We start from the raw sequence: 26,107 nt of genomic DNA, 5'->3' as shown, positions 1-26,107 counted from the left end.
TTAGGATAGAGTGAACATTAACAAATGTCCTATGACAGATACGAATCTTGTACCAGGGCCATCATTTCAACCAACAATGAGCAGGTATAAGAAAGGGTAAGGGAATACTTTGGAGCTCATCTCTGGTCTGGTTACATTAAATTTAAGCTCTCATCAATTGCCAGTGGCTCCCTAGACAAGTGATTCAGAAGTTTTTGAAGCTGGAGTACATTATCTACGTCTGCAATGGGTAGAGAACAGTGGTATGTGCATTCACTGACTCAGTGCCTGAATATTCCCTGGAAGTTCACTTTTTAAAGTTTGACTACTACACCTCTGTTTTAATAACCACCCTCTTCTCTTAACAAGCAGAAGACCAGAAAATGCTGGGTGGTTGGGTGCAAGTGGATGAGATATCACAGTACTCTTATTTTGCCTTAGAAAATTCAGCGCTGTTTATTTAAAAGGTCAGCCTGCAACCATCTTTTATCTAAAAATATCAATGCACTTTCCAAACTCAGAGGGCAACATCTTAATTAACTCAGTAAATAATACTGAAGGACCTGGAAAATCTATGGTGAAAAAGTAGGGCAACACACTGTGGGATAGAAATCAGCTGCTCCTCAAATCATCTCCAGGATGTGGTCTTCTCATTGAACTTGCCCCATAAGGAGTGTAGGCTCTCTTCTGGAGTTCTGTACTTAAAATAACTGGGTGGATGCAGAACAACCTTAAAGCATGTGGATAGTTCACTGGGGACATCCCTAGTGGTATTTATCCTATTGTGATATCAGGATCCTGGCGATGTGGCCAATGACCACCTCTAACCAAGAGGTTATTTTTTTTCCCCTTCTAATACATAGGTATATTTAATTCTTTTCACATACTCATCTGGCATTGCACAGTTGTTTAAGGGATACCTGCCAAGTGAAATGCAAGCCATCTAGAAGTCCCTGACCCTAAGTGTCTCTGTTTTGGTGGATCATTTTCACATCTGGTGTTTTGTTTGTTTGTTTGTTTGTTTGTTTGTTTGTTTGTTTTTTGCATCAGCCAGTTTGGAGGATCTTTAACCTCATCACCTCCATTTTTCTTGTATTGGCCCCTTTTGCTGAGCATCCTCATCTCTATAGATGAGAGGGCAAGTGAACTTAAAATTGATGCAAAGCAAATAGATAATTTCATAATTGGTTTGCTGCTCTCATATTGTTCATGAAGCAAGAGTTAAAATTACTTGTCATTTTAATCACCATATGGTTCCTATCTCCAATTACCATGGATACACTCAAGGAACTGTGCTGACTAGGCGTTCATGAAACTGTACTTGGATGAGCCCATGGGCCTACCCATCACCAACAGGGTCTATACCCCGTAGCTTCTCACAGACAACTGCCTTTCCCATAACCCATTTCTGGAACTTCAGTGATCAGTAAGACCAGTCTAGAACCTATTGGTTTTTGTCAAAGTTCAAGGCTATATTTGCAAGTGTTGAAGTTGAACATTGATTTTCACCTTTCTGTTTTTTCTAACATCTTAATTATAAGAAGTTAGATAGGCAGTCCAATTCCTCTCTTATAGTGAACCTGGACAATCTTACTATGCCAGAAAGGAAGAAAGTGCTCAAAAGCTGATGGGAACATGTCAAAAAGACACAGGAGCTGACCAGAAGGAACTCCCTCTGGCAAAATATGGGAAAATTTGAGTATCAAAATAAATAACCCAAGGATGTATCATAGCACATTAAATAAGTAATCCATAAACCCATACTGATGCTAAAGAGGGGGAGGGGTTTAGAAGAGAAGAGAGGAAGAGGGAAATCTCTCTTTATACAGAGGTAATATTAGAAAAAAAAGATCATTAATCACCATTTTGCAATCCCTATAGTGATCCTTAATTAGCTGAGAATCATCCATGGAGGATAAAACCATTGGATGAAAGGCTTTTTAGGAGGAATCTGGTGGACATCACTAAACCGACTGCACTTACCAAAAATAATGAGCCAATGGATATCACAACGTGCCTTCCCCAGTGATACACTGAGAACACATCATCTGTGTACTCCTCTGAGAAAAGAAAGTTCAGCCTGCATCTAATCATGAAGAAGTAATCAGACAAGTATAAATTGAGAAAAATATGCAGAATAATTGGTCTTTATGAATGTCAGTTTCATAAAGACAAAATAAAAAAGGTCAGGAAACCACCCTATGCTAAACTTAGACTGACACTTCATGACTAAGTGCAATGTGTGAGACTCCTTGTCTACATTCTACTCCCACCCCACCACCACCAAAAGGCCTCTAATAGATATAAAGGGCATTGTTGGGACAACTGCAGAAATCTGAACTTGTAGCATATTGGACAATAGTATTATATCAATAGTGTCAGTAGTGCTGTATCAATTTCCTGAGTGTAGTGGTTGTATTGTGGTTGAGTAAAAGAGTACCTTTTCCCTTAGGAAATGTTGAATGATAAATTATTTCATGGTTATGCGTCATGATGTCTACGACTAACTCCCAAATAGTTCCAAGAGGAAAAAAGGCAGAAACTACAACTGAAAAAAGAAAACAGGTGGCAAAATGTTAAGTACCCTATCAAAGTAAAGTGTCTGTGTTTATTACATTGTTCTTAAAACTCTTCTGTAGGCTTGAAATTTTTTGAAATAAAAATTTACAGGAAAAAAACTGAAAAAAGAAGTGAAGAAAGCAATTGCATTTGGATAAGATTGAGAGGAAAGGAGGCGGGCAGAGCACACAATGTTCTAGCTCTAGATCTGAGTGTTATTTACAGACTGAGTGATCATTTATTGAGTTGTTATTTTTGCTTTGTGTACTCTTCCTCATGTTGTTCTATAAGAAGTTGATTTTAAAAAAACATCTTTATTCAACTATCTTCCAAACTTTATGACTCTCTTTTTACCACCAGTACATTCATACACACACACACACACACACACATGCACAGGTGCACATATTCACATAAGAGCTGAGTATTGCCTACTATGTGCCAGACACTGAGTTATGTGCTACAGAGACAGAAGGAGTGAAAATCTGGTCCCTCGCACTGGCAGTTCATAGGCCAGTGCGAAGCTCACACACACAGATATGATATGATGTGATATAATACAACATGACATGTCATGATAGAGTGATCAAGCAATCAGAATAGAACACAGAGGAGAAAGTAGGCTTCTCCAAAGCCATGGAAATTCATGTTGTTTTGAAGGACTGAAAGACTTTGACAAGAGGAGAAAGTACTTTGTGCTCTGGTTTGGGATACTGTGTTTACAGGATCCATTATTGGCTCTGGGGACAACCTTTGGTGATGGGCTTCAGAGTTGTCCAGAGACCTCCAAGTCAACAGGCTGGGGCAGCCAGACCTACACCCTTTGCTGGGAGATGCTCCTCTTCCTTACAAAAAAGTAAACCTCTGCCAGAGCAGGTGTAGGACGGCCTTTGGTTTAATCACAAAGAACCTGGGGCTCAGAGAAGTTGAATGATGGGTGGAAATCAGGTCATAAGTGACAGATCCAGGGCCAGAACTCAGCCATATCCCACTTTCCTTGATAGTTGGCTATTTGCCTCCTCCACTAATACATTAACTTATGCTGTGTTTTCTTTTGGTCTGTAAACTCCTCCAGGGCAAGATTCATCCTATTTTCATCATAGTAGCTTCACACTCATAAGCACAACATTTTGCAGACAACAAGTGTTTGATAATATGTTTCAGAGACTCTAACCCATTTTATCTAACTGATAAAGATAAAGGAATGGAAGCCTAGCAAAACTGTCAGTTGCCCAAGGTCCTATTATACCCTGAAGGACCTAATTCTAAAATCAGTTCTCCTCTCAGGAGTCCTACCACTAATGTTTTCCCACTTTCAGCTATTGGAACACCACATTCAGAAAATGCCAAAACCACATCTCTCCTTTATCATTAACTGAGTTTTTAAAATTAACTTGCCATTTGTTAGTCAAATAAATTTATAATAAAATAAAACTCTATGTTTTATTTTAAGTGGTAAGCTAGTAACAGATGCCTTCACACAAAGTAACTTCAAAAATAAACTGGATGGGCTCTTTCCATAGTTTGGCTATTGTGGACATTGCTGATATAAACACTGGGGTGCATGTGTCCCTTCGAATCACTATGTTTGTATCCTTTGGATAAATACCTAGTAGTGTAATTGTTGGGTCACAGGGTAGCTCTATTTTTAACTTTTTGAGGAATCTTCATACTATTTTCCCAAGTGGCTGCAGAAGTTTGCATTCCCACCAACAGTGTAAGAGGGTTCACTTTTCTCTGCATCCTCACCAGCATCTGTTGTTTCCTATCTTGTTAATTTTAGCCTCTCTGACCAGTGTGAGGTGGTATCTCATTGTGGTTTTGATCTGTATTTCCCTGATGCTAAGTGACGCTGAGCATTTCTTCATGTATCTGTTGGCCATTTGTATGTCTTCTTTGGAAACGTCTGTTCATATCTTCTGCCCATTTCTTCACTGGATTTTTTGGGGGTTTTTTGGGTGTTGAGTGTGATAAGTTTTACAGATGAACATAGGGAAAGGGAAGGAACAATAAAATAAGACAAAAACAGAGAGGAAGGCAAACCATAAGAGACTCAACTATAGGCAACAAACTGAGGGTTGCTAGAGGGAAGATGGGTAGGAGATGGGGTTACTGGGAAACAGGCAATAAGGAGGGCACTTGATATAATGAGCACTGAGAGCTATATGCAACTGATGAATCACTAAATTCTATCTCTGAAATTAATAATACAGTATATGTTCATTTAAAAAATAAATAAAATAAATTTTGTGAGAGAAACACTATTGCTAAATCATAGTTGTAACTAATTCTGAGTATAAGACTTGTTCTCATTTTAAAAAAGAATTGGCAATTTTCAGGGAGCTGTTAAGGACATTTTCTTTGACAAAAGTGGAAATGGAAGATAATTTTAAAGAGAATAGCTTTCTTCATGACCCAATATTATTTAGTGTCGTGTCCCCTGCCCTGTAAAACCATTGCCTATGGGAACAGCAGTGTAAGGCCTACGTTTGTTAATTAGGAAAGAGTTCACTATACACCCCACCCTGCACTGCTCATATGTAACGTGTTAAATCCCTGGCCTGTTGAGATTATAAAAAGCTCCAAATAGGGCAGCCCGAGTGGCTCAGCAGTTTACTGCCACCTTCAGCCTAGGACATGATCCTGGAGACCCAGGATCGAATCCCACGTCAGGCTCCCTGCATGGAGCCTGCTTCTCCCTCTGCCTCTGTCTGTGCTTCTCTCTCTCTGTGTCTCTCATGAATAAATAAATAAAAATCTTTTTAAAATCTCCAAATAAAGATGGAGATAGTAATATTTGATACCACACAATACATTTTGATGATGGCACCACTTGAAAAGAAATTTGTGGATGGAAGGAACTTTGTCAGGCTCTGTTCAACCTCAGTCTTGAAAAAGAAAAAACCATATAGTCTCTGCAGCCCTCCGGACAGGCCTTTGCTGCAGTGGCCTGTTGCAGGGGGTTTGATAGTTGTCAGGGGGATTTGTGAAGGTTTCTTAACTTGGATCTTGCTCTAACTGCCTTCATCCTTGTAACCTACAGGGATTTATTTTTTCATAACAGGTGTGTGAACAGTGAGGGAGTTACAGTGGACCCAAGAGAGGTCCAAACACCTGCAGATCTGACCCACAGTAAATACCCTCCCTCAATCTCACAAAGAGGAAGTTGAAGGAAAGGGAAGCTGATTCTTATAAATGATTTCCTATACATCTCTTAGGAACAGCTCAGACTGGGATAAAGCTCATCCACTGATTGTGCAAAGTTTTGGTAGGGCTTTTGGTACTCCAGATTTTGATTATTCAGGAGAACACTGTCCTTCCCAGAACCTTCACTAATCCACAGATTCACAACTGCTGGTTGATATATTATTTCACCCATAAAACATAATAAAATATGTGAAAAGTGCAAGTAGTGTCTCTGGAGCCTCAGTAGGAATGACCACAGGGGCAAGGATGACAGAACCACAGTGGGGTCGTGGCTGGGTATCAGCTATGCTTGGCCACTAGCTGAGTGACCCTTCTCCCATAGCAGCCTCGAGGAGAAGATTTCAGTCCATGTGTCCTCACGGCAGAATGAGATAAGACCTCCACTCAAGGTCAGTGAAGACTCCTCTCAAACAACTAGAACCAAGACTATCCAGAGCAGCATCTGTTTATTGAGGTAAGTCTCACTATATGCCAGGCCCTGGCAAAGATGGTACACCTGCTATTGCCTTCATCCCAAAGCAACCCTTGAGGTGGCCACTAGTGTCATCCCTATTTTAAAGATAAGAAAATTCGGATCCCTGGGTAGCTCAGTCAGTTAAGTGTCCAACTCTTGATTTCAGCTCATGTCATGATCTCAGGTGGGAGATCAAGTTCCGAGTTGGGCTCCGCACTGGGTGTAGAGCCTGCGTAAGATTCCGTAAGATTCTCTCTCTCTCCCTCTGCCCCTCCCCCACCTCCCTCTTTAAAAAAAAAAAAAAGGTAAGAAAACTGAAGAGGTCTAGGTGGGACATTATGTGGTAGAAGGGAAATTCCAACCCAGGTACTCCCTCTCAAAATTAACCACAGTGCTGCCAGCACACTCACTGTTACACTCTGCTTCTCCTCCTTCTCTGTCTATAAGGTCCAGGTCAAATGAATAGCTCTTTCCCCTCCCCTCCAGTGGATGTTATTTATGTATGTTAATCTCTTATGGTACTGTTAGTTGCTTTATTCATATGATACAAATTAAGTAACTTTATAGATACCAAGGACACATGAGACAAAATAAATAAAACTAGGGAGGGATGGAAGTGTGGTCATAAAAATATAAAAGGGTAGGGGATCCCTGGGTGTCTCAGTGGTTTGGCGCCTGCCTTCAGCCCAGGGCGTGATCATGGAGACCCGGGACCGAGTCCCACATCGGGCTCCCTGCATGGAGCCTGCTTCTTCCTCTGCCTGTGTCTCAGCCTCTCTCTCTCTCTCTCTCTCTCTTTGTGTGTCTCTCATGAATAAATAAATAAATAAAACCTTTTTTTTTTAAAGGGCAATACATGGGATCCTTGTGTTCTGTATGTACCTTGGCTATGGTATTGGGTTTGCAAACCAACACTGGTGATAAGACTTTGTAGAACTAAATATACACACATGCATATGCACATACACACAAGTGCAATGAGGACAAGTAAAATTTGGGAAATCTGAATAAGATCAGTGGATGTTATCAATGTCCATACCCTGGTTGTGATATTGTACTATTGTTCTGCAAAATGTTACCATTGAAGAAACTGGGTAAAAGGTACAGGAGATCTCTGTATTATTTTTTACACCTGTGTGTTCTCTACATTTCTCTATCACCTAGAATCATCTCAATAAAATATTCAGTTAAACAAGAAAGAAACTCATGCCATCTAGTAGGATAAATGTAATACAAGAGGCACAGGTCTAATGATAGGGATGACTCAGCTGTGTACATACTTATCTTGCCCACTAGATTGTGGTATCAAGTAGGGGTGGGGACTGTGTCTTTTATAATACCACAGCCATCAGGGAAAAAATGGCCAAGTATGTAGAGTTTCCTTTCTTCTACCACCCACTCCCCACTTCCCACATTTGATTATATTCTATGGTACTCGACCCTCATCTCAAGATGTCTGATGTACTATTGATATTTTCCCTTTCCTGCATATCATCCAACAAGAACAGTTCTCGATACATGTTCCCAATCCACATATAAATGACAGGACAGCCTGAGTTAGTAAAAATGAGGGATGGTAAAGGGACTACAAGCCCTAGAAAGTGGAGATCCACCTTTTTATTAGCCAGTTTAAGCCCTCTTTGACTCTGGCTTCCTTCCTAGAAGTGGAAAGAAGTAGTCATATTTTGATACCTATCTCACAGAGTTGATATGAACTCTGGTAGGTGAGAAGTAGCTGGCATCCTAGAAAAAATACAGGATCTCAAACTCAGTTCTTAGTTCCACTACTTACTGTGTGTGGTTGTGGATAAATCACTTAAGCTCTCCAGTGTCCAGTGTCTTGGGTTACAAATAGTAATAAAGCCTGTTATCCTTCCTCATGTCTGTATGAGGGCACTTGAAACTCCCAGAGTACCTACCAAACAAAGATGTGTCTGGCTCTGCCTAATTCACCACTGTCTTCCCAATACTTTGTATGTGCAGAGTGCTTATTAAATTCGTGTTGAATAAGCAAATGGAAAAATCAAATCATGGGCCTCTAGTGAAATGTATTCTTTGTTCTAACCAGCTCTTAATGCATCTGAAGCCAAGACCCTGGAACATTCCAGAAGATCTCTATCCAGGACCTCTTCATGGCTCATCTTTTAACTCTTTTTCCCAAGGCCAAAGGTAAATTCCAGATTCATAGACAATCATTGCACTGGCATTAAGTCATCCTCCATTTTCCTCAGAAACAATTTGCCTGCATATGCATCACTCTCTCCAGCTTGCTGTTCTTAACAGTGAATGAGTTCAAATGAATGATGACTGCAGTAAGAATGGCCTGCCAAATTGTCTTGTTTAACAGCTGAAAGGAGATACACATAAAAGAATCCCATTTCCTTGTCATTATCCTCATATCACAGCTATATCAATTACATTTCTTAGTTGCAAATTATAGAACCCCCTTCACCCACTAGATTAAATAGGAATGGAATGACACTTTCCAGATTTTCAGGGAACAAGATTTGAAGACAAAAAAGCAAGGAACTATGCCCATCTCACACCACAGACGGCCCCTAGGAGACCCCACGTCTGGACCCAGATACTTCAACTCATCTGTCACACTGGAAACAAGAGGGCACTGCCAGTATTGCCCTCTCTGAGTAAACAGACCCATTTGCCCTTTTCCACACCAAAATGGTTCTATGCCACACCTGTTTATTCATATCACTAACGTTCAGTTCAAAACCTCAAATGCAAGCACCTGACTGGTGCAGCCTGGTCACATGCTTGCATCCTAGCTGCCAAGAGAAACTGGGAAGGCAAATTTATGGTTTTTACTTGGGAAGAATTTACAAACGAGAAAGGAAGTTTAAAGATGCAGATGCAATCAAAAAAGTAAAAGTCCCATTCTATCAGCATTAAAAAGTAATTCCGATTAATCATTACCAGGCTACTGTGATATCAGTTAATCCAAGAGTCGTTTTTGTTCCAAAACATTAAACATCTTGGAATATTAGTGCTTTTGTAAGCAAAAGTAAGGATTTGTTAAGAATCTGTCGAGAAACTATGATAAGAAATTTTCTTCAGATTTCATTAAAAGGTAATTTACTTGGGCAGCCCTGGTGGCTCAGTGGTTTCGCGCCACCTTTAGCCCAGGGCATGATCCTGAAGACCTGGGATCGAGTCCCACGTCGGGCTCCCTGAATGGAGCCTGCTTCTCCCTCTACCTGTGTCTCTGCCTCTCTCTGTGTCTCTCATGAATAAATAAATAAAATCTTTTTTTTAAAAAAAGGTAATTTACTTATCAACAAAATCCTTGATTCATATTCAAGTACTGATGGAAGAATTAATACTCCTGTCTAACTTCTATCATCATTTGTAACAATTATATAATAAAGCCATCCACTATCACTATTTATGATACACACATTGCATCCATTTCTAGAAAGAAAAAAAAGTGAAAAGAAATTATCAGACAAAAACTTTGGGTAGAAACATGATGATGTATAGAGGTATAAAAGAGCAGTCCGTAAAGGTTCCTAAAGAACAAATCCTGTCAAACTAATCTAATTCAGCTCTCTTACTAAGACAAATGTGAAACATCTAGAAGAAACAATAAATGTCATCTATTTTTATTTTGTCAGGGTTTGGGATTCTGCCTTGAATAATGTGGGCCTCAGTAAAGTAAGATGCTATCAGTCAGCCCACCCAGCTCTTAACCAGAAGTACAATTTTTGAGAAAAGGATTAAAGTAAGATTTCTACTAACACAAATAGTGCTTTCACAAAAGCCAATGCAAAGATTTTTTAAACACAGTATATCTATTACAATCAAAGCCAAAAATCCAGTTTAACAAATAAAACTTGGGTTGCCCTTTGGATATTTAAATAAAGAAGTATGACTTCTATCAATGAAGTCTTACCCATTCAAAGGTCACTTGATTTTCCCAAAGGACTAGTACAGGTCTGACTGCTGCTGAAATAATAGAAAGAACACTTTTTCATTAAGCTTCATAAGTCACCCAACAAATAGATTCACTATTGGGACTGATTTGCCCAATCATTCAGCCAAGCCATCTTGCCCCCAGATGAGATGGTTGACTCACCTCCATGATATAAAACTAGGGCCCCCAGACACTCACCTTTCTCACTGCTTACCATTTACCAATTATCAATGACTATAGGCAGATTACAAAACTTATTTGGGCTCCAGATTTCTTTCCAGTCAAATGGAGAAAATATTGGTTATCTATCTCATAGAGCACCATGAGTATTAAAGAAATTAAGACATATAAAGTGCTCAGAACAGTGTCTGGCACAATATATATTCAACAAATGTTATATATCATAACATATGTTCAACAAATGTTATATATTATAAGCCCCAAATCTTGAGATCGCAGTGTGTGTGGGGGGGTCTTTATCCCTCATAAATTCAAAATGTTTCTGATTTTAGAAAGAAAGAGAGTATTAAATAATTTCCCATTAGAGTCTGGGCCAGCATTCCATAATCAAATTTATTAAAATTTCTATAGTAAAATATGTGGCCATTCATATTAACTGGGATAAAGACAATAAGCAATAGCCTCATGTCAAGTTCTACAACAAAAGACTCTGAGCCAAACCTAGATAAAACTGTCAGATTTCAGAACTGTATGGATTTAGGGATGTGAATACAGTACTGTGAGCCAGGTTGTAACTATTTACACTTTCTATTCTGTACCGTTTGCCTTATTCCATATCTGTTCCACTGCCTAAAGTCTTCCAGATCTCTTGGGTTTCTGATCTATCCCTGTATTGCCTTTTACAGCCTTGACCTAATAGTTGGCAAGACTTCCCTCCCTGGCCATAACCTGAACTTACATCCCACCAGTCTAGCCCTCCTTGTGATGACTTCCCAGAGCTGGCCCCAATTCAACACTCCTGCAGTGTACATTCTGGTCACCAGGCCCAGAAGCAGGTAAAATGAATGGGCCAACAATTCCCAAGGCATATGGACAGAGTCTTTGTCCCAGAACCCGGAGGAAAGTAGGTCATCTAGATTACTAAACATAGTACTAACCCACCTTCAGGTGGAAGTCACGCAAAGAACATTTAATGAAGTCACAAGACATTCTCTCTAAATTACAGAAATGTATGACTGGCATCCCAAACCTGACAACATTCCCAAAGCTTCCACCAGTGGTCACCCCACCAGTCTAGCAAACTCTAACACTTAGCTGTTGAAGTCCTACTCTGAGTGTTGATTTACACCATGTTGTGTTGTAACTCCTGACGGCCAGAACTTATGTGGCAATGGCAAGAAGTCAGTTGGAACTTTAACACCTTTTCTGCCACCACCTCCCCCATTAGAGCTGGGCAGGGCCAGCTTTATCATGAATATGTGACCTGTGTAATTGTACTAAGTGCCATACTCTCAGACGATCCCCATGCTAACTTTATTGCTCCGGTTTTGCCATCTTGAAATTCTTAATCATTTTTGAACAAGAGATCCTATATTTTCTTTTGCATTATACCCCACAAATAATGTACCTGGTCCTGGAGTTTGTGATCCTAAGAACAGCATTCTATTATCTTCAGAGAGGGCATTCCAATGTGTTGGAAAATCAGACAATCCCATAGGACAATGGTTTCCAAGGAAGAGGAAATACACTCCAGGGTTTGGGCAAAACCATCCATTGCAGTGCAGAAAAAAAAATAATAAAACTTCTATTTATATATATTTTTTCTCATCATTGTTCAGCTCTATTTTTGAATACTGTCTCCTGCTATTCTTTTCTTCTATTTCATAGTAATAGAATTGATTTTTAGGTAGGGTTATAGCCATAGAAGTTACAAAATTATATTTCCCAGCATCCCTTGCAACCTGTTGCCTTAAAGCTGAATACGGCTATGTAATAACTTTAGCCAATAGGAGGGTCATGAATGTGATGTTGTAACCCGGCCCCATCCTTAAAGACAGGGGTCACGCTATGCCCTGTCTTTTCCTGCATTCTGCTACTTAGAACATGAATTATTCAGCAGACCCTGCAGATGAGTGAAACACTGTCAGGATGTCAGAACTACAAGGGAGACAAAAACAGGGTCCCTGGGAACCCTCATGGAGCAGAGCTGCCATCTTAGTCCTGGACTGCCTCCCCCCTGACTATTCCATGTAAGAGAAGTCCATTTCTATCTATATTAGCCACCATTCTTAGTGTCTATTACACACAGCCAAACCAATATCCTAAATAATATATTAATACCTTAAAACAGGAATAGAATTTATTAATAACAAGTAACAGTAATGGACCTAAGGATTTTACTTTGAGAGAACTGAATTTTAGACATCTCACTGAATTTTAAATCGGAGTCAAAAGTTTATCTTATACAAATAGGCATGAAGAAGAAAGAAGAAGAAGAAGAAAGAAGAAGAAGAAGAAGAAGAAGAAGAAGAAGAAGAAGAAAAAGAAGAAAGAAAAGAAAGAAAAGAAAGAAAGAAAGAAAGAAAGAAACAACCTAAAAAGCACCATATCACACAATTCATCCAATTTTGACAGTTCTTCATAGTGAGAGAACAGTTAGAATGGGACAGAGAACTGAGGAAAGAACAGGTAGGTACCTGCACTATCTAGCTGTCTTTCTTGTTCAGTGTTCATCACCAAATCCATGAGATACAAAAAATTATTTGTGTGATGTGTGATGTTTTCAATTCTCACGGGGATGATATATAACTAGTACCATGGTAGATGCATAGCAGAAAAAATGCTTTATACATGATGGCTGCCTCTGAGCACCAGGACTTCATTCTCTCATGGTTGTCTGGTTGCATGTCTTGATCAATTGAACATTCTGATTAACTGAATGCTTTCACTTTCTTAATCTCAAATTTAAGTTTCCTCATCTGTAAAATGGGGATGATACTACTTCATACCTTATAGTTGGGAGGATTAAATGCAGCAATGCATGGGCAGTGCTTAGCATAGTACCTAGCATGTGTTAAGTGTTCCACAAGAGTTAGCAGCTCTCATTGTCACCATGATCATCAATACCCTCACCACCACCACTATCACCATCATTATCACCACCATCATCCTCACCACCATCATCATTATTATGCTGAGATATCTGATTTTAAAAAGAATATAAAATAGTGGATTAGGCTTCTCATAATCATAATTCATCTTTTCTGCACTCTTTTCCCAGACCTTGGGGAACCTTGGTATTAAGCTGAAGAATATGAAGTTGTTTGTATTCAATTGTATTTGACCTATTCAAATGGCAAGTGCTTGACTGCTCTTGAAACAGAGCCAGGTTCTACAATTGACAGTTACCATATGCTGCTTGGACACTATTACTTTACATAAAGAATAGATGCAAAAGAAATCCTCCCCACAAGGAAGCCCAGCCTGGCGGGATAAAGGAAGGAAGTGAGTCCAGAGGATAAGATAAGATAGGTGGTTCCAGGTGTGGAAAATAGCCTCTAAGGACCAACCTTCCTTTCTGTGCTTTGTGCTCCTGCCGGAGTGTACCACAGTGCCCCACACACTCTCCCAGTCTCCAGCATCTACACAGCTGAGAGTTTTGGGGGCCCTCCCTGGTTGCCTGAGGAGTCCCTGCTCATCCTTCAACCCCCAGCTCTAATGAGAAGTGTTCTTTCCATCTGTATGCCCCCTCTGTCCACCCAGGGTCATCGCACTGACTCTTGAGCAGGATCCCACTGGAACACATCCACTCTGAACTGCCACTCCTGTTACTCACCATGTGTCCTGCCCTGAATGAGAGCCCCTTGATGCCCAGGCCTTATCCCATGCCCGGCACTGAAGGGGCGCTCTTGAAATATTTGTTGAGCTGAAAAGAAGCTAGTCCCCCTCTCTGCTTTTAGGCAGGGCTCTCTCTTAGGGATACACTCATTGTGTATTTTCAGGGACTCCAAAGCAAGGTCCCTTCACTTTCTCAGAAACTGCTTTCAATGGTCAGTGACCCCTTCACTCAACAGCATTCACTCTTCAACTCTCTGCTAAACACTTTTTATAGTCTGTCCTCAGGTTATGTCGTGAGCGTTCACACCACCCCAGCTGAACCTCCAGCGTCCACAACGTACACTCCTCTTGTTCCTTAATAGACCCCAATACAAATATGAATTAGAACTTAGATTTGACCCCAGCCTTCTCATTTATAGGAATTTATCCTGAAGGTGGGATTGCAAAAATTTGCAAATGGGCACAGTTGAGTATAGAAGGATATTTATTACGAAATTACTACTTTAGTCAAAAATGGGAAATAATTCAAAAACCCATCAACTGTGGACTAAACAAACTTTGTACATACTATGAGATCTCTTGTGCTCATCAACAATGACAGCACAAGTATTTATTTGTTGAACTGAGAAAATACCACCAGATGAGACCTAAACATAAGCTCTAGTAGTTCAGGGAGAAAAATGCAAGAAAAGGATTCAACCCACAGGATTCTAGAATTCTGTGATGGAACGAACCACAGGGGTCACAGCACTTTTTAATGCTAAACACTTTTCAGTCACCCACCTGATAAGACAGCTCTCAGTGTATACTGATGATGTTCAGAGTGAAGTAGGCTACAGAACAGGATGTATAATATGATACAGTTTATGTAAAAAAATGCATAGAAAGATCCCTGAAGGGATTTTTCATCAAAAAGATTGTCAGGTAGGATTTAGCATTCATTTTACTTTTGTTATAGCCTTTCCTATATTGTCTTTCCTTTATATAAAGGTTGTATATTATTTTTCATTCAGCCAAAACTGCAAAGCTCTTTTTGTTTTGGAGAAAACTAGCATGTGGAACAAGGGGTCTCTCATCAAATACCAGTAAATGGAAATTGGTGCACAGTCCTTTTAGAACTTTGCAGGATTTTTACAAATGCCATGAATAAAGTGAAGAACCAAAGGGCCTTACAAATGTTATATTGCACACACATGCCCTAGCCCATTCTCTGAGTATGCACCAAGGAACTGATACTGCTATTGACGTGACAACACACATTAATGAAGTTCTGTACAGTTTTTTTTCCTGTACAGTTTAAAAGGCTTTCTCTTTCAATGTCTCATCTGACCTTCAAAACTAGTTGTGTGACTAGTCCCCCAGACAGAAGTCCCTAAGTGTCTCTCTGGTCACCATTAGGCAACATTTCCAGGTTAGGGTTGGCACAGTTGTTTGTTGGATGAATAAATGAGTGGATGGTTGGATGGATGGGTGGATGGATAAAATGTATTATTTTTTAAGATTTTTTATTTATTTATTCATGACAGACACACACAGAGAGAGGCAGAGACACAGGCAGAGGGAGAAGCAGGCTCCATGCAGGGAGCCCGATGTGGGACCCGATCCCAGGACTCCAGGATCATGCCCTGGGCCAAAGGCAAGCTCTAAACCACTGAGCACCCAGGCATCCCAATAAAATGTATTCTTTTCCTTTTTTTTTTTAAATCTTTTTTTTTAATTTTTATTTATTTATTATTATTATTATTATTATTATTATTTATTATTTATTTATTATGAGAGAGAGAGAGAGGCAGAGACATAGGCAGAGGGAGAAGCAGGCTCCATGCACCGGGAGCCCAACGTGGGATTCGATCTCGGGTCTCCAGGATCGCGCCCTGGGCCAAAGGCAGGCGCTAAACCGCTGCGCTACCCAGGGATCCCCTCTTTTCCTTTTTTATAGACAAGAAAATAGAGAAGCAGAGGTGAAGTAACGTGCCAATGTGATATAGTGAATAAATGATGAAGTCAGTGTTTGGAATCATTACCCTATATGGTTTCCTAATCAGCTCTCTTTTGTCCAAAATACCCCCCAAAATCTGTTTTCTTCAGGAGGAAATACTTCAAAATCACTGAGACATATACTCGATGATCATCGGGAGTTATAGTCAAAATATCAGCTGCTTGGGAATTGACCTATCAAAACATCACCAATCATGGCACTTAGTACAGGATCCTGGAGACCACCCACTATGCCAAGCAGTAACCCATTAATTGCTGGATGTGAGTGGGTCCTGGGTGGCAGAAGGGCACTCAGTGGACTCAAGGTAAGAGCTACTCAACTACTGATATGGAACCATTTCATTATTTGACAACAAATGCAGCCTTACAAGGGCATAATGGTTGGTTATAAGCCTTGCTACAACCCCTCTACAACACTAGAAGTCTTGCTACTCACGTGAGAAATTCTCTTCTCTGTCCACTCATAGGAGAGCCCTCCAGGCACTATTTGTAATGCCACTTAAAACCTTCATCCTAATGAATCCAATCTGCATGAATAAACAAAATCAAATGCCACTATTTTCTTTTGAAAATTATCCTGAGCCTAACCACGGTAGGGTATCAGGGTAGGTGCTTGGAGCAAAATAAAATAATTGCAATGAGGGAGAAAATGCGCTAAAATCTCAAAAACAATGCATGAGACACAACACAAAAGACCAATTCTAGTCAGGAACCCAGAATTCTCAGAAGACACACATGTTGTTTAAGTACATTTTTGCTCTCCGCACCAGGTAAGGTTCTGGAAGGCAAGAAGACTGTCCCTGATCTCAATCTGTTCATAGTCAAGGCAGAAGGAGAAGCATCAGTAAGGTATAAAGTGTGAAGTTCAGAGAGGATAAGAATTCTGTGGAATTTCTCCCTCAGAGGAGTGAGAGTTTTTTAACAACAGAGGAAATCCAAGAAGTTTTCCTGAGGAAAGTGGCCTTGACCTTGGTCTTCAGAATACCAGTGGCATTTGCACTTGGGGAGGAAGGGAAATGTGCCATTAGAGATCAACACAGACCAGTCTTGAAGGAAACACTATTGTCCAAGACATTTGCCAGCAAAATATACAACATGGACATTGTAGACACTTTACTGACCGGTGTCATTTCCAAATGCGTCATGCTTTCTCATGTCCCAACCTTTACTCGAGCTGTTCCTTCTATCTGGAAGATTCTCCTTCACCTTCACTTCTACTTCCACATTCAGGCATGTTCTTTCCTATTCATCCTTCATTTTTCAGCTTAGATGTACTTTTTCTAAGATGCCTTCCTTTATCTCCTCAAATGGATGATATATTTTTCCCTACCTGGGCCCCCACAGGACCCTGAGCAGACCCCTACCCTAATACCTATAACACCTCAGTCACAATCACCTACGTTGTTATTGTTCAATATACTTATCTGTAAGCACTCTGAGAGAATGATCTGTTTAGATGCATTTTTGTGAGCCTATGCCTAGGAAAGCACTATTCTCAAAACAGATATATTTATCAAATGATTGAATTTTTAAAATGATTCAGCAGCAGTCCTATACCAGAACCCCAAACCTGTCCCCAGTCTGAGCCAATGAGCTCATGTCATTATACCAAATCACTTTGCAGATGAAAAATACAAATGTGCCCAGACCCTTTTTATCTAACCCCAAACAAAATGAAGGGCCAAGGCCTGCTCTGAACCACACAACTAACCCCCAAGGCCACCATGGTCACCAGGATACAGTTTGAATCCCAGAGGCGCTCCCTCAGCAAGTCTACAAATGAGGCCAGTGGACATCATTCTTGCAAAATGACTAAAAAGACCTCGCCTGTTATTTACAAACAGAGAGAAGAGAGTCTGGAGCAGAAGGAGATGGCCAGAGAGAGAAATGAAACCAGACTTCAGTTGGCTTAATGGCCAGTGTAATTAAGTAAGGACAGGCTCTGGCTTCAGAAAATAAAAGCATTTAACATTAACTGTTTATAGTCCAGCTCAAGGAATTAAGGAAATTGTCTTAAATGTTAATAAGGGTTATTTCCAGTTGTATTATGAGGGATTCTTTAAATCTCCATAGCTCCTGTATTGTCTAAAATTTCAACATTGAGTAGTACATATTTTCTCATCAGGAGGGAAAAGTGCATCTCTTAAGCATATCCTTCTTCCTGGCTCATGACCTTTGCCTACTTAAACCTTAAGTCTCAGTTAACAACCCTTGGGGATTTTTGAAGGGAGACCCTTACCCCCAGCTCCCAGCCCTTTGGCTCCAGCCACACCCAGAGAAGCCTTCCTGTTAGGAGAAGGAAATATGTTACTTGGCTTTGGACGGCTTCTCCATTCTTCCTCTTCTTAGCGGCTCCTCTGGCCTAGGAACCAGCAAAATCCTGGTGTCTGGCTGTATCCAGATCCTGGACACAAGTTTCTGAGTTTCACAGTAATCTAGTGGGTGAAACTATTTGGGGGTGTGGCTGAATCAACACTCATTGGTGTGCATGGCTGTTCTGAGCATCATGTTACCTACTATAATCAAAGGTGCAAAGGCAAACTGTCGCAAGAAGAGTGGATCAGTATGTTAGGCTTCTTAGCCAATCACCCTCCCACTCTCTTCAGTGACAGGACTAAAGGCTAAATGCCTTCAGCTTCAAACTTATATTTTTTCCGAGAATTATATGGTAAGACTATCTCATCTCAAGGAAAACACATTAATAAAATCATTTTGTTCATCTGGCTGTCTAATAGAACTTTCTGTGATGATGAAATGTTCCATCATCTCTACTGATCAATATGGTAGCCTAACCCATCTGACTACTCCTGAACATTTGAAATGTGGCTAGCTTACCTGAATGGATTTTTTTTAACCACAAGTGACTAATGGCTATTGTCTTGGACACTTTAGTTTAGAATTCCAAAATGTCAGACCTAGAAAGAACCCAAGAAATCAACTGGACCTGTAATTCTCAACCTTTACAACTGTAAGACCCATTCTTAATATCAATGATATATTCAGACCTTCCCCATATTAACATTTAGTATCTGTTGATTAGGAACATCATAATGGACAAAATTAGCAAAATTTCACTAACATTTTAAATTACATTTTAATTAAGGAAATCTTGATGATCAAACTTAGTGATTCAATAACCGTTTTAATTGCATTTTAATTAAGAAAAGCATAATGACCAAAATTAGTAAAAATTCAACAACACTTTAAATTCCTCTTTATTACTTACAACAGCATCCTCATATACACATGTAACAGATATATGTGAGGTATGATTTTATCCAGCCCTCAGACTTGTCCAACATGTGGTCCTTAGATCCTCTCCCATAACTCACAGCCCCTGGCTGCCTTTCCCTGGAGTGCACAGCTTGATGTGTAAACCAAAGCCTTAGTTCAACTCCCTGGTTTAAGAGAGAGAGAGAGAGAGAGAGAGAGAGAGAGAAACAGAGCCCAAGAAAGGAGAAGATCTGTCCAAATCACATAGCTAAGAAACAGTCAGCCTGACAGCCAGATCAATGCTCTTTTTCACTTGGCCACAAGCTCAAAGAAAAAAAGCTGAGCTGGAGACTCACAAGGGAGACAGAGCTGGCTAAACTGAAAATACCTCTCGGCTTTTCTTTCTCTTGGGAACTTTGAACTAGAAGGAGCAGACTTTTGCAATATTAAAAATAAATTCACTGATGAATAATTACATAAATATTCCTATGAAGAAGATGTGAGGGAAATGAACTAGCTCTTGTTATTTCTTTTTTTTTTTTTAGTTCTTTGTTTTTTGTTTGTTTGTTTGTTTGTTTTAGTTCTTGTTATTTCAGTGAAATTCAAGAGCTTTGAGATTTTTCAGAATATTTTATAGCTTCCTCAGTCTTCGTTCGCATCTATGGACATCCTTTCTGAGACAAGCAATAAAACAAAAATGACCTCTTAAAAATAAATCACATTTGAGAGCCCCTTTCAGTAACAGCAGGCACGACGCAGAAGAAAGAACCAAGGTGTTCTCTTCAGTTACAGTGACCACCAAGTTCACAGCAAAGAAGAGAAATATGTTACCCCGGCTCTCTGACTCTCATTCTCTATTTTAATTGCACCATGCTGCCTCCAATTTCACACACTGACTGTTCTACATCATTGGGGCTGGCAGGAAAATCTACTGAAGTCAGTTCTAAGGATTTAGTGTAATTAGCTTTCCACTTTACAGGCTTCTCCCTTTGGAGTCCCATTAGCATTTTATTTACTTATGTATTTTGAACTTGACAACAATGACTATGACCCTGGACTGAATCAAGGCTCTAATACTTATTAACTACAGAATGCTTAGCAATTTGTGGTGTCTTTCCTAGTCTAAGTTTTCTTATCTGTAAAATGGGACTTAAAATTCATTGCATAGCTAAGCTGAGAAATTAAAGATGATTTTTATAAATCTCGTAGAAGATGCCTGGTGGGAAAAAAGTCAATGCTGTCTCTGAGACAAAATATTATAATTAATAATGCTGTGTCCCATGTTAGACTATAAACTTTGTGAAGGCAAAGACTTCACCTATGTTTCCCAGCCACCCCCACCTCCATAGATGCAAAGCCCCATAGGTGCAGTGCAGGTGTGTGTGTTGGTCACGAATGTTAGCTTTGGCACCAAACATACCTGGGGATGAGGGCTCTAACCTGGCTCCAGGACTTACTTGTCTTTTGTGTTGTTGTTGTTGTTGTTGTTTTTTAACATTGACAAGTTTCTTGATATTTCTGGGTTTCAATTTTCTCATCTGTTAAAGGAGTTTGATCCATTAACTTGTAGCTTAATTGCAAGAATTAAAGGACCTTGGGAGGTAATGAACACTCATAAAGGCTGGCTCTTTTCAGTATATTAATGTGTCATCCCCGCTACCACTTAAGTAAGGCACCATGTAACATATATGCTAGAGGTGGCTAATAAACAAGAACCTAGGGATAGATTTTTCAGTGAACTCCCTTATTTGCTCACTCCATGACAGAGCTTCCCCACTGCCAATAGAAGCTAGAAGCAAGCCTACCATAAATCTAGGGTGTGTTGCAATAACAGACACCACAGTACACATGCCAGCTGTTCCTTCAGGAAGGGAGCATTTGACCTGTAATTCTTTGGTATAAAACCAACAACCTGTTTGCAAGAGTGCACAGATATTCAAACTAGCTGCACACGAGAGGGGCAGCCTAGTGTAGACATCAGGCTACTGACCTGAGAGTCAGAAGCCCTGAGTTTGAGAATTTGATATCACCAATAACTAACCATGTGTCCCTTGCCAGGCCATTTTGCTGCTCTGGACCTCTTTCCTGTTCTTTCAAAAGAAGAGCCTACACTAGGCATTCTCCAAGGATCACTGTAGCCCCCTCTACAGTGAGGGGAACTACAGTGTAGTTCTAAGATGAGCTAATTAGGCCAACAGCAAGATGGGCACAAAATGCAGAGCCAGAAAGACCAGGTTCAAATCCCTAGTTGGTTGACTCTGATCAAGCTAGTTAATCTCTCTGGGCCCTGGTTTTCTAATGGATAGAATGAGGATAATATCCTGGCTGTTGGAGCGTTAAAGATAGTGAAAGTCAAGTACTGAGCCACTGGAAATGTTCAGGAAGTAGTGGCTGCTGTGATTATAATTAGCATCATTATCCCAGTAATCATCATTATTAATATTACCTTTCTTTTAAAAGGCAAAGGCCCAAAAACATCTTACTGCACAACAATCTTAAGGAGTCTGTAGGAATATCAGCTCTTCACTAGTAATTTGTCTGAAATTAGTCAGTTCCTCTCTGATGTATAACTGCTCTTGCTTTTCAAGGTTGTTACCTTAACCCTTTTCATTTCCAACCCATTAATGTTAGTTCCTTAATAATAACAAACCATACAGCTTAGTTCAGGAGGAATTTCATATGCATTGTCTCATGGATTCCTGCCCCACCATCATCATCACCACCACCACCATGACCATGACATCTCCATCCATCAACAACTGGGATCCTATAGGGCTGAGCAACTTACCTGAGATCTCAATGCACACCCAACCAGGAAGTCACAAAGCTTGGACTTCCGGATATGGTTTCTAACTCTGAAGCCAATGATTATTCCACTCCACTGACTTTATGAATTAATTCAACTTTTTTCCCCAGTCATTGCCTTGTTATAGAATGTCTTCCTTTTATACAGAAGTATCTGTCCTTCTGTATAATGTAGAATTTGAAGTACAGCATTCTTAAGTGTTTGACACTAACTCCTGAATCTACGCAGTCATGTGGCATCTAATTTAACCACTTTTTTCCCCCTGGACGACACAAAACAAATTTTAGATGACTTCTGTTCTTAAATTCAAATACCTCAGAAAAGGTTATTCTTATTTTTGGTGAATAGTAACAGTGTTTTAAAGGAGTCTTTTGGTTGCAGTAAAGAACTAACTCAAGTGAAAGGTGAAGATTATTTTAAGGATCCCCATTGAATAGAATTTTATTGAACAAAATAATAAAAGCTGGCATGGCTTCATGGAGGCTGGGACTAAAGGGTAGTTCTTGACCTAAGAAAACCTGAACAGTGTTGTATGTAAAGGGCACTGGTTCTTCTCTCTAGTGGTCTTCCATCTTACCATCTTCCATCGATCATTGGCCATCTTACCATGGAGGGATCTGTCCTATTATTCGTCTGTCCCATTGTACTCACACCATGGACTGGATGCCTTACTCTTTAGTTCTGCACTGAAATTCCCTACAGTAATTACATTCTTGGCTCAACTAATTACCATTATTCCCATTTGGAAGTCTTTTTGACACAAGGGCGCATTTCAGCAGATGAATCTACTGCCCCTGAGTTAGGCATAGCTTGGGGTATCAAACCTGGCTGCCTGGGGTTGGGCCCTCAGCTAAGGTAGTGGGTGAATCCTTTTTACTTAGAAGGGGATGTAAGCCACAGCATGTACCATGATTTTCACTGCTAATATCAACAGAGTAAAATTTTTCCTCTCTAGATGCTCTCGTCTTATATAAATCTTAAAACAAATTGTCACTTTTGGATAACTTTTCATGCCTCCATATGTTTACAAATTCCTTACTGATGCGGAATCCCAGAGCTGACTATAATAACACCAATAAAAATCACTTCCATGGATACCGTCTTTTATAGTGGTGGCTTCTCTTTCACACACTCTGCTTCTCTTGGTTGCTATAGCATCCTGAGTTGACAGGACAGTTATTATTGTCACCATTTAATGGAAGAAAACCTAAAGTTTAAGAGAAATTATTGACCTTAGGCCACAAAACTAGTTAGTGGTTTGTCTGGGATTTAGACCTGTTTCCTAAATTAACCTCTAAAGAGATAGAAAGCAACCTTTATTTTTAGCTAGTCATGAATAGTTTTTGACAGTTACTGTCTCTTACCGGTCTCCTTTGGCCTAGATTCAGACACTCCTCCATTCTCATGCTAGATTCTTGCAGCATCCTCTTAACCCATCTCCCTGCCCTCATCAACAACCCTTTCAATTCATTCCTCCAAAGGCAGCCAGAGAAGCCCTTCTAAATCAGAGTTTTCAACACACCACCTCCGAGATAACAGGCTCCCTGCTGCCCACAGAATAAAATCTGAATTCCTTCAAAGCAAATTCAGTGTCTTGGGAGGTCCAGCTTTTCCACCTCTTTATCTTACAACCCCTGCTCATGACCACTCATATTCACACACATGCAGCCATGCTAGCTCCCAAGCATGGCTTGCAAATTTCTCCCTCTGCATCTTTTACATAAATCACTGTATATCCACTGGATTTAGATGGATTTGGATCACATGATGTTATAGTGGTGGTTGTTTTATCTATCCATTAGCAACATTACGAAAATTTCCAGCTTCTCTTGTAAAAGTAATGGATCGAGGTAACAGTCAACTGAACCTAAGAAGTGGTTAATCCCTTCAAATGGGGGCACACCCTCTGCAATTGGCCACAATCCTTGTTGTTTCACACTCACGTGATTGTGATGTGCTTGATCCCTTAGGTATTTGAGTTTGCAACCTCTGCTTTCTGTGCTCACTACAGAAATGTTCTTCCCCATACACTTCTATCAAAATATGAGTCATCTCTCAAATAATTCTTCCATGAAGTTTATATTGATTCCCTGAATGGGAATTAATCCCTTCCTCCTTAAACATGTTAATTGATGTCTCTAGCACCTAAAGAACTTCAGTAGATTATGACGGATTTGAGGACGAAAACTATTTCTTATTTATCATATACCCGCACACTGCATAATACTATATCTTACTCTTTATAGATGTTCAAAATATATCTGTTGACTTGAACTTTAATTTCGTTCAATTGGCATTTAAATTTTCCAGTAGAAATCAGCACTTCTGTGATCATATTTTCCCATCACTCATCTAGACTTAAGCTTTTATTAGTGCCAATAGCACCTACTTCTTTCCTCAGGTCTTATCTACTGAGGAAACAAACTATTTTTCAAAGTTCTATTGATTTAAAAGTTTAAGCTCTTAAATAAGTTACCTTCCAAGGAAAAGCAAGAGCAGGATATTTGCTTTGGCCCTGATCCAGTACTACTCCCCACCGCAGAGTATTTTGTAAAGTCTTCACAAAAGACGAAAGAGAGAAATACCCAATCTCCGCCCCAGGTGAGCATGTGACACTTGATCTCAGGGTTGTGAGTTCGAGCCCCACATGGGGTGTAGAGATTACTTAAAAACAAATCTTAAAAAACAAAACAAAAAACCCACAAACTTCAGTTTCCTCAAATAGTCTATACATTTCTTACATACATTTGCCCGTGACAACCTATTGTCCTCTTATTTCATGCAACTTACGTTTTTATGAGCTACTTCCTCATATTTTCAGATGTTGACTTTTGAAATAACATTATCCTTTCACTCAACATTCATTTTCTAAGCATATAACAGTTTATCAGGCACTGTGCTTGGTTCTGGGTAAGACAGATACACCCTGTTCTAGAAACAAGGATGTTTTGTTCTCAGCTCCTGGGAGGCTTACAGTCCAATGGGGGAAACAAACAAACCATTCAGGGACATTTTGTCAAACACCACACATAAATAGAGCAGATCCTCACCACCACATTTGTTGTGTATGACATGTGTGTGGTGCAGTCTTTGTGTGTGTACCGCCACTGTGACACCCAGCTTATGTAGTGAGCATTTATAACCTACTTCTCAGCCCACGATATTGTTAGAGGAGGCAGTTAGGTTCTAACAGGATACCTGGAGGTCAGCAGGTAATGAGGAGCTCATGGCCAGCTATCAGGAAGGTCAGAGGCCTGTCCTGGCAGCCCTCCACAAGAAACCAGGTCTAACCAGACAGGCCCAAGATGGCGGATGCTTTGACAGGAAACCCCTGACCCAATTAGGAAGAAAAAACAGGAAACCTGATTCCCACCTTAGTAACAAATATTCCAATGGGGGTCCCTGCGTGGCAAAGTAGACTGAGCTTCCTACTCTTGATTTCAGCTCAGGTTGTGATCTCACAGTGAGATGGAGCCGCCTGATGGGCTCTGCGTTCAGCAAGGAGTCCACTTGGGTTCTCTCTCTCCCTCTCCCTCTCCTCTTCCCCCACTCTCACTTTCTGTCTGTCTCAAATACATAAATATAATCTCTCTTTTAAAAAAAAAGTAATAAATATTCTACCCTCTAGTTAACAACTGTCAATAGAAGATAGAAATCCAACCCCCCAGGATGTGGAGCTCACACCCTCCTGCTTCCCCCCACCCCATTCCTTGAGAGTATACTTTCCACTTTAATAAAGTTTCCCACTTGTGTCACTCATCTGCTGTGCTGCGTGTCTGTCCTTGAATTCATTCTTGTGACAATACCAAGAACCTTTGGTGATTCCTCTGGGTCTGGCTGGGCGGAGGTCCCAGGGCCCAAGGTCTCCCCAGTTCACCTGGCAACAACCTGAACTTCTCCTAAGCTTTTGAGTATCAAGGAGAAATAGGGGCTGCCACTTCCCAGACACAGTAGGAAGAGCATGGCTGAGACTCGGACCTCCTCTGGCTGCCTCTCACACAATCATGCCCTGTGAGAAAGTCATTGTATGGCCACTCCAACCCCACACAGATAAAATTACCAAAAGTTCATACCCAACACAGACTTGGGCCACCCCGTAAGATAATGAGCCACAACCAGTTGAGCTGCTGACTTACGGCATGGGCCGTAAAAGAGGGAAAAGATA

At 40.2% G+C, this 26,107-nt stretch overlaps 1 protein-coding gene across 1 annotated transcript in view; it reads right to left on the bottom strand.

Annotated features, from left to right (window-relative positions):
* FER1L6 (fer-1 like family member 6) overlaps window positions 1-18,327 on the bottom strand; it is a 155,533-nt gene extending 137,206 nt beyond the window's left edge. The window contains 1 exon segment of the mRNA XM_038555452.1: window positions 18,235-18,327. Within this exon segment, the coding sequence (XP_038411380.1) occupies window positions 18,235-18,257 (23 nt within the window). The 5' untranslated portion in view covers window positions 18,258-18,327.
* Between the last annotated feature and the right edge of the window lie 7,780 nt (window positions 18,328-26,107).

This window comes from Canis lupus, chromosome 13 (assembly GCF_011100685.1).
Source record: "Canis lupus familiaris isolate Mischka breed German Shepherd chromosome 13, alternate assembly UU_Cfam_GSD_1.0, whole genome shotgun sequence".
Taxonomy (NCBI): domain Eukaryota; kingdom Metazoa; phylum Chordata; class Mammalia; order Carnivora; family Canidae; genus Canis; species Canis lupus.
This window is presented reverse-complemented; position numbering and strand designations above follow the sequence as displayed.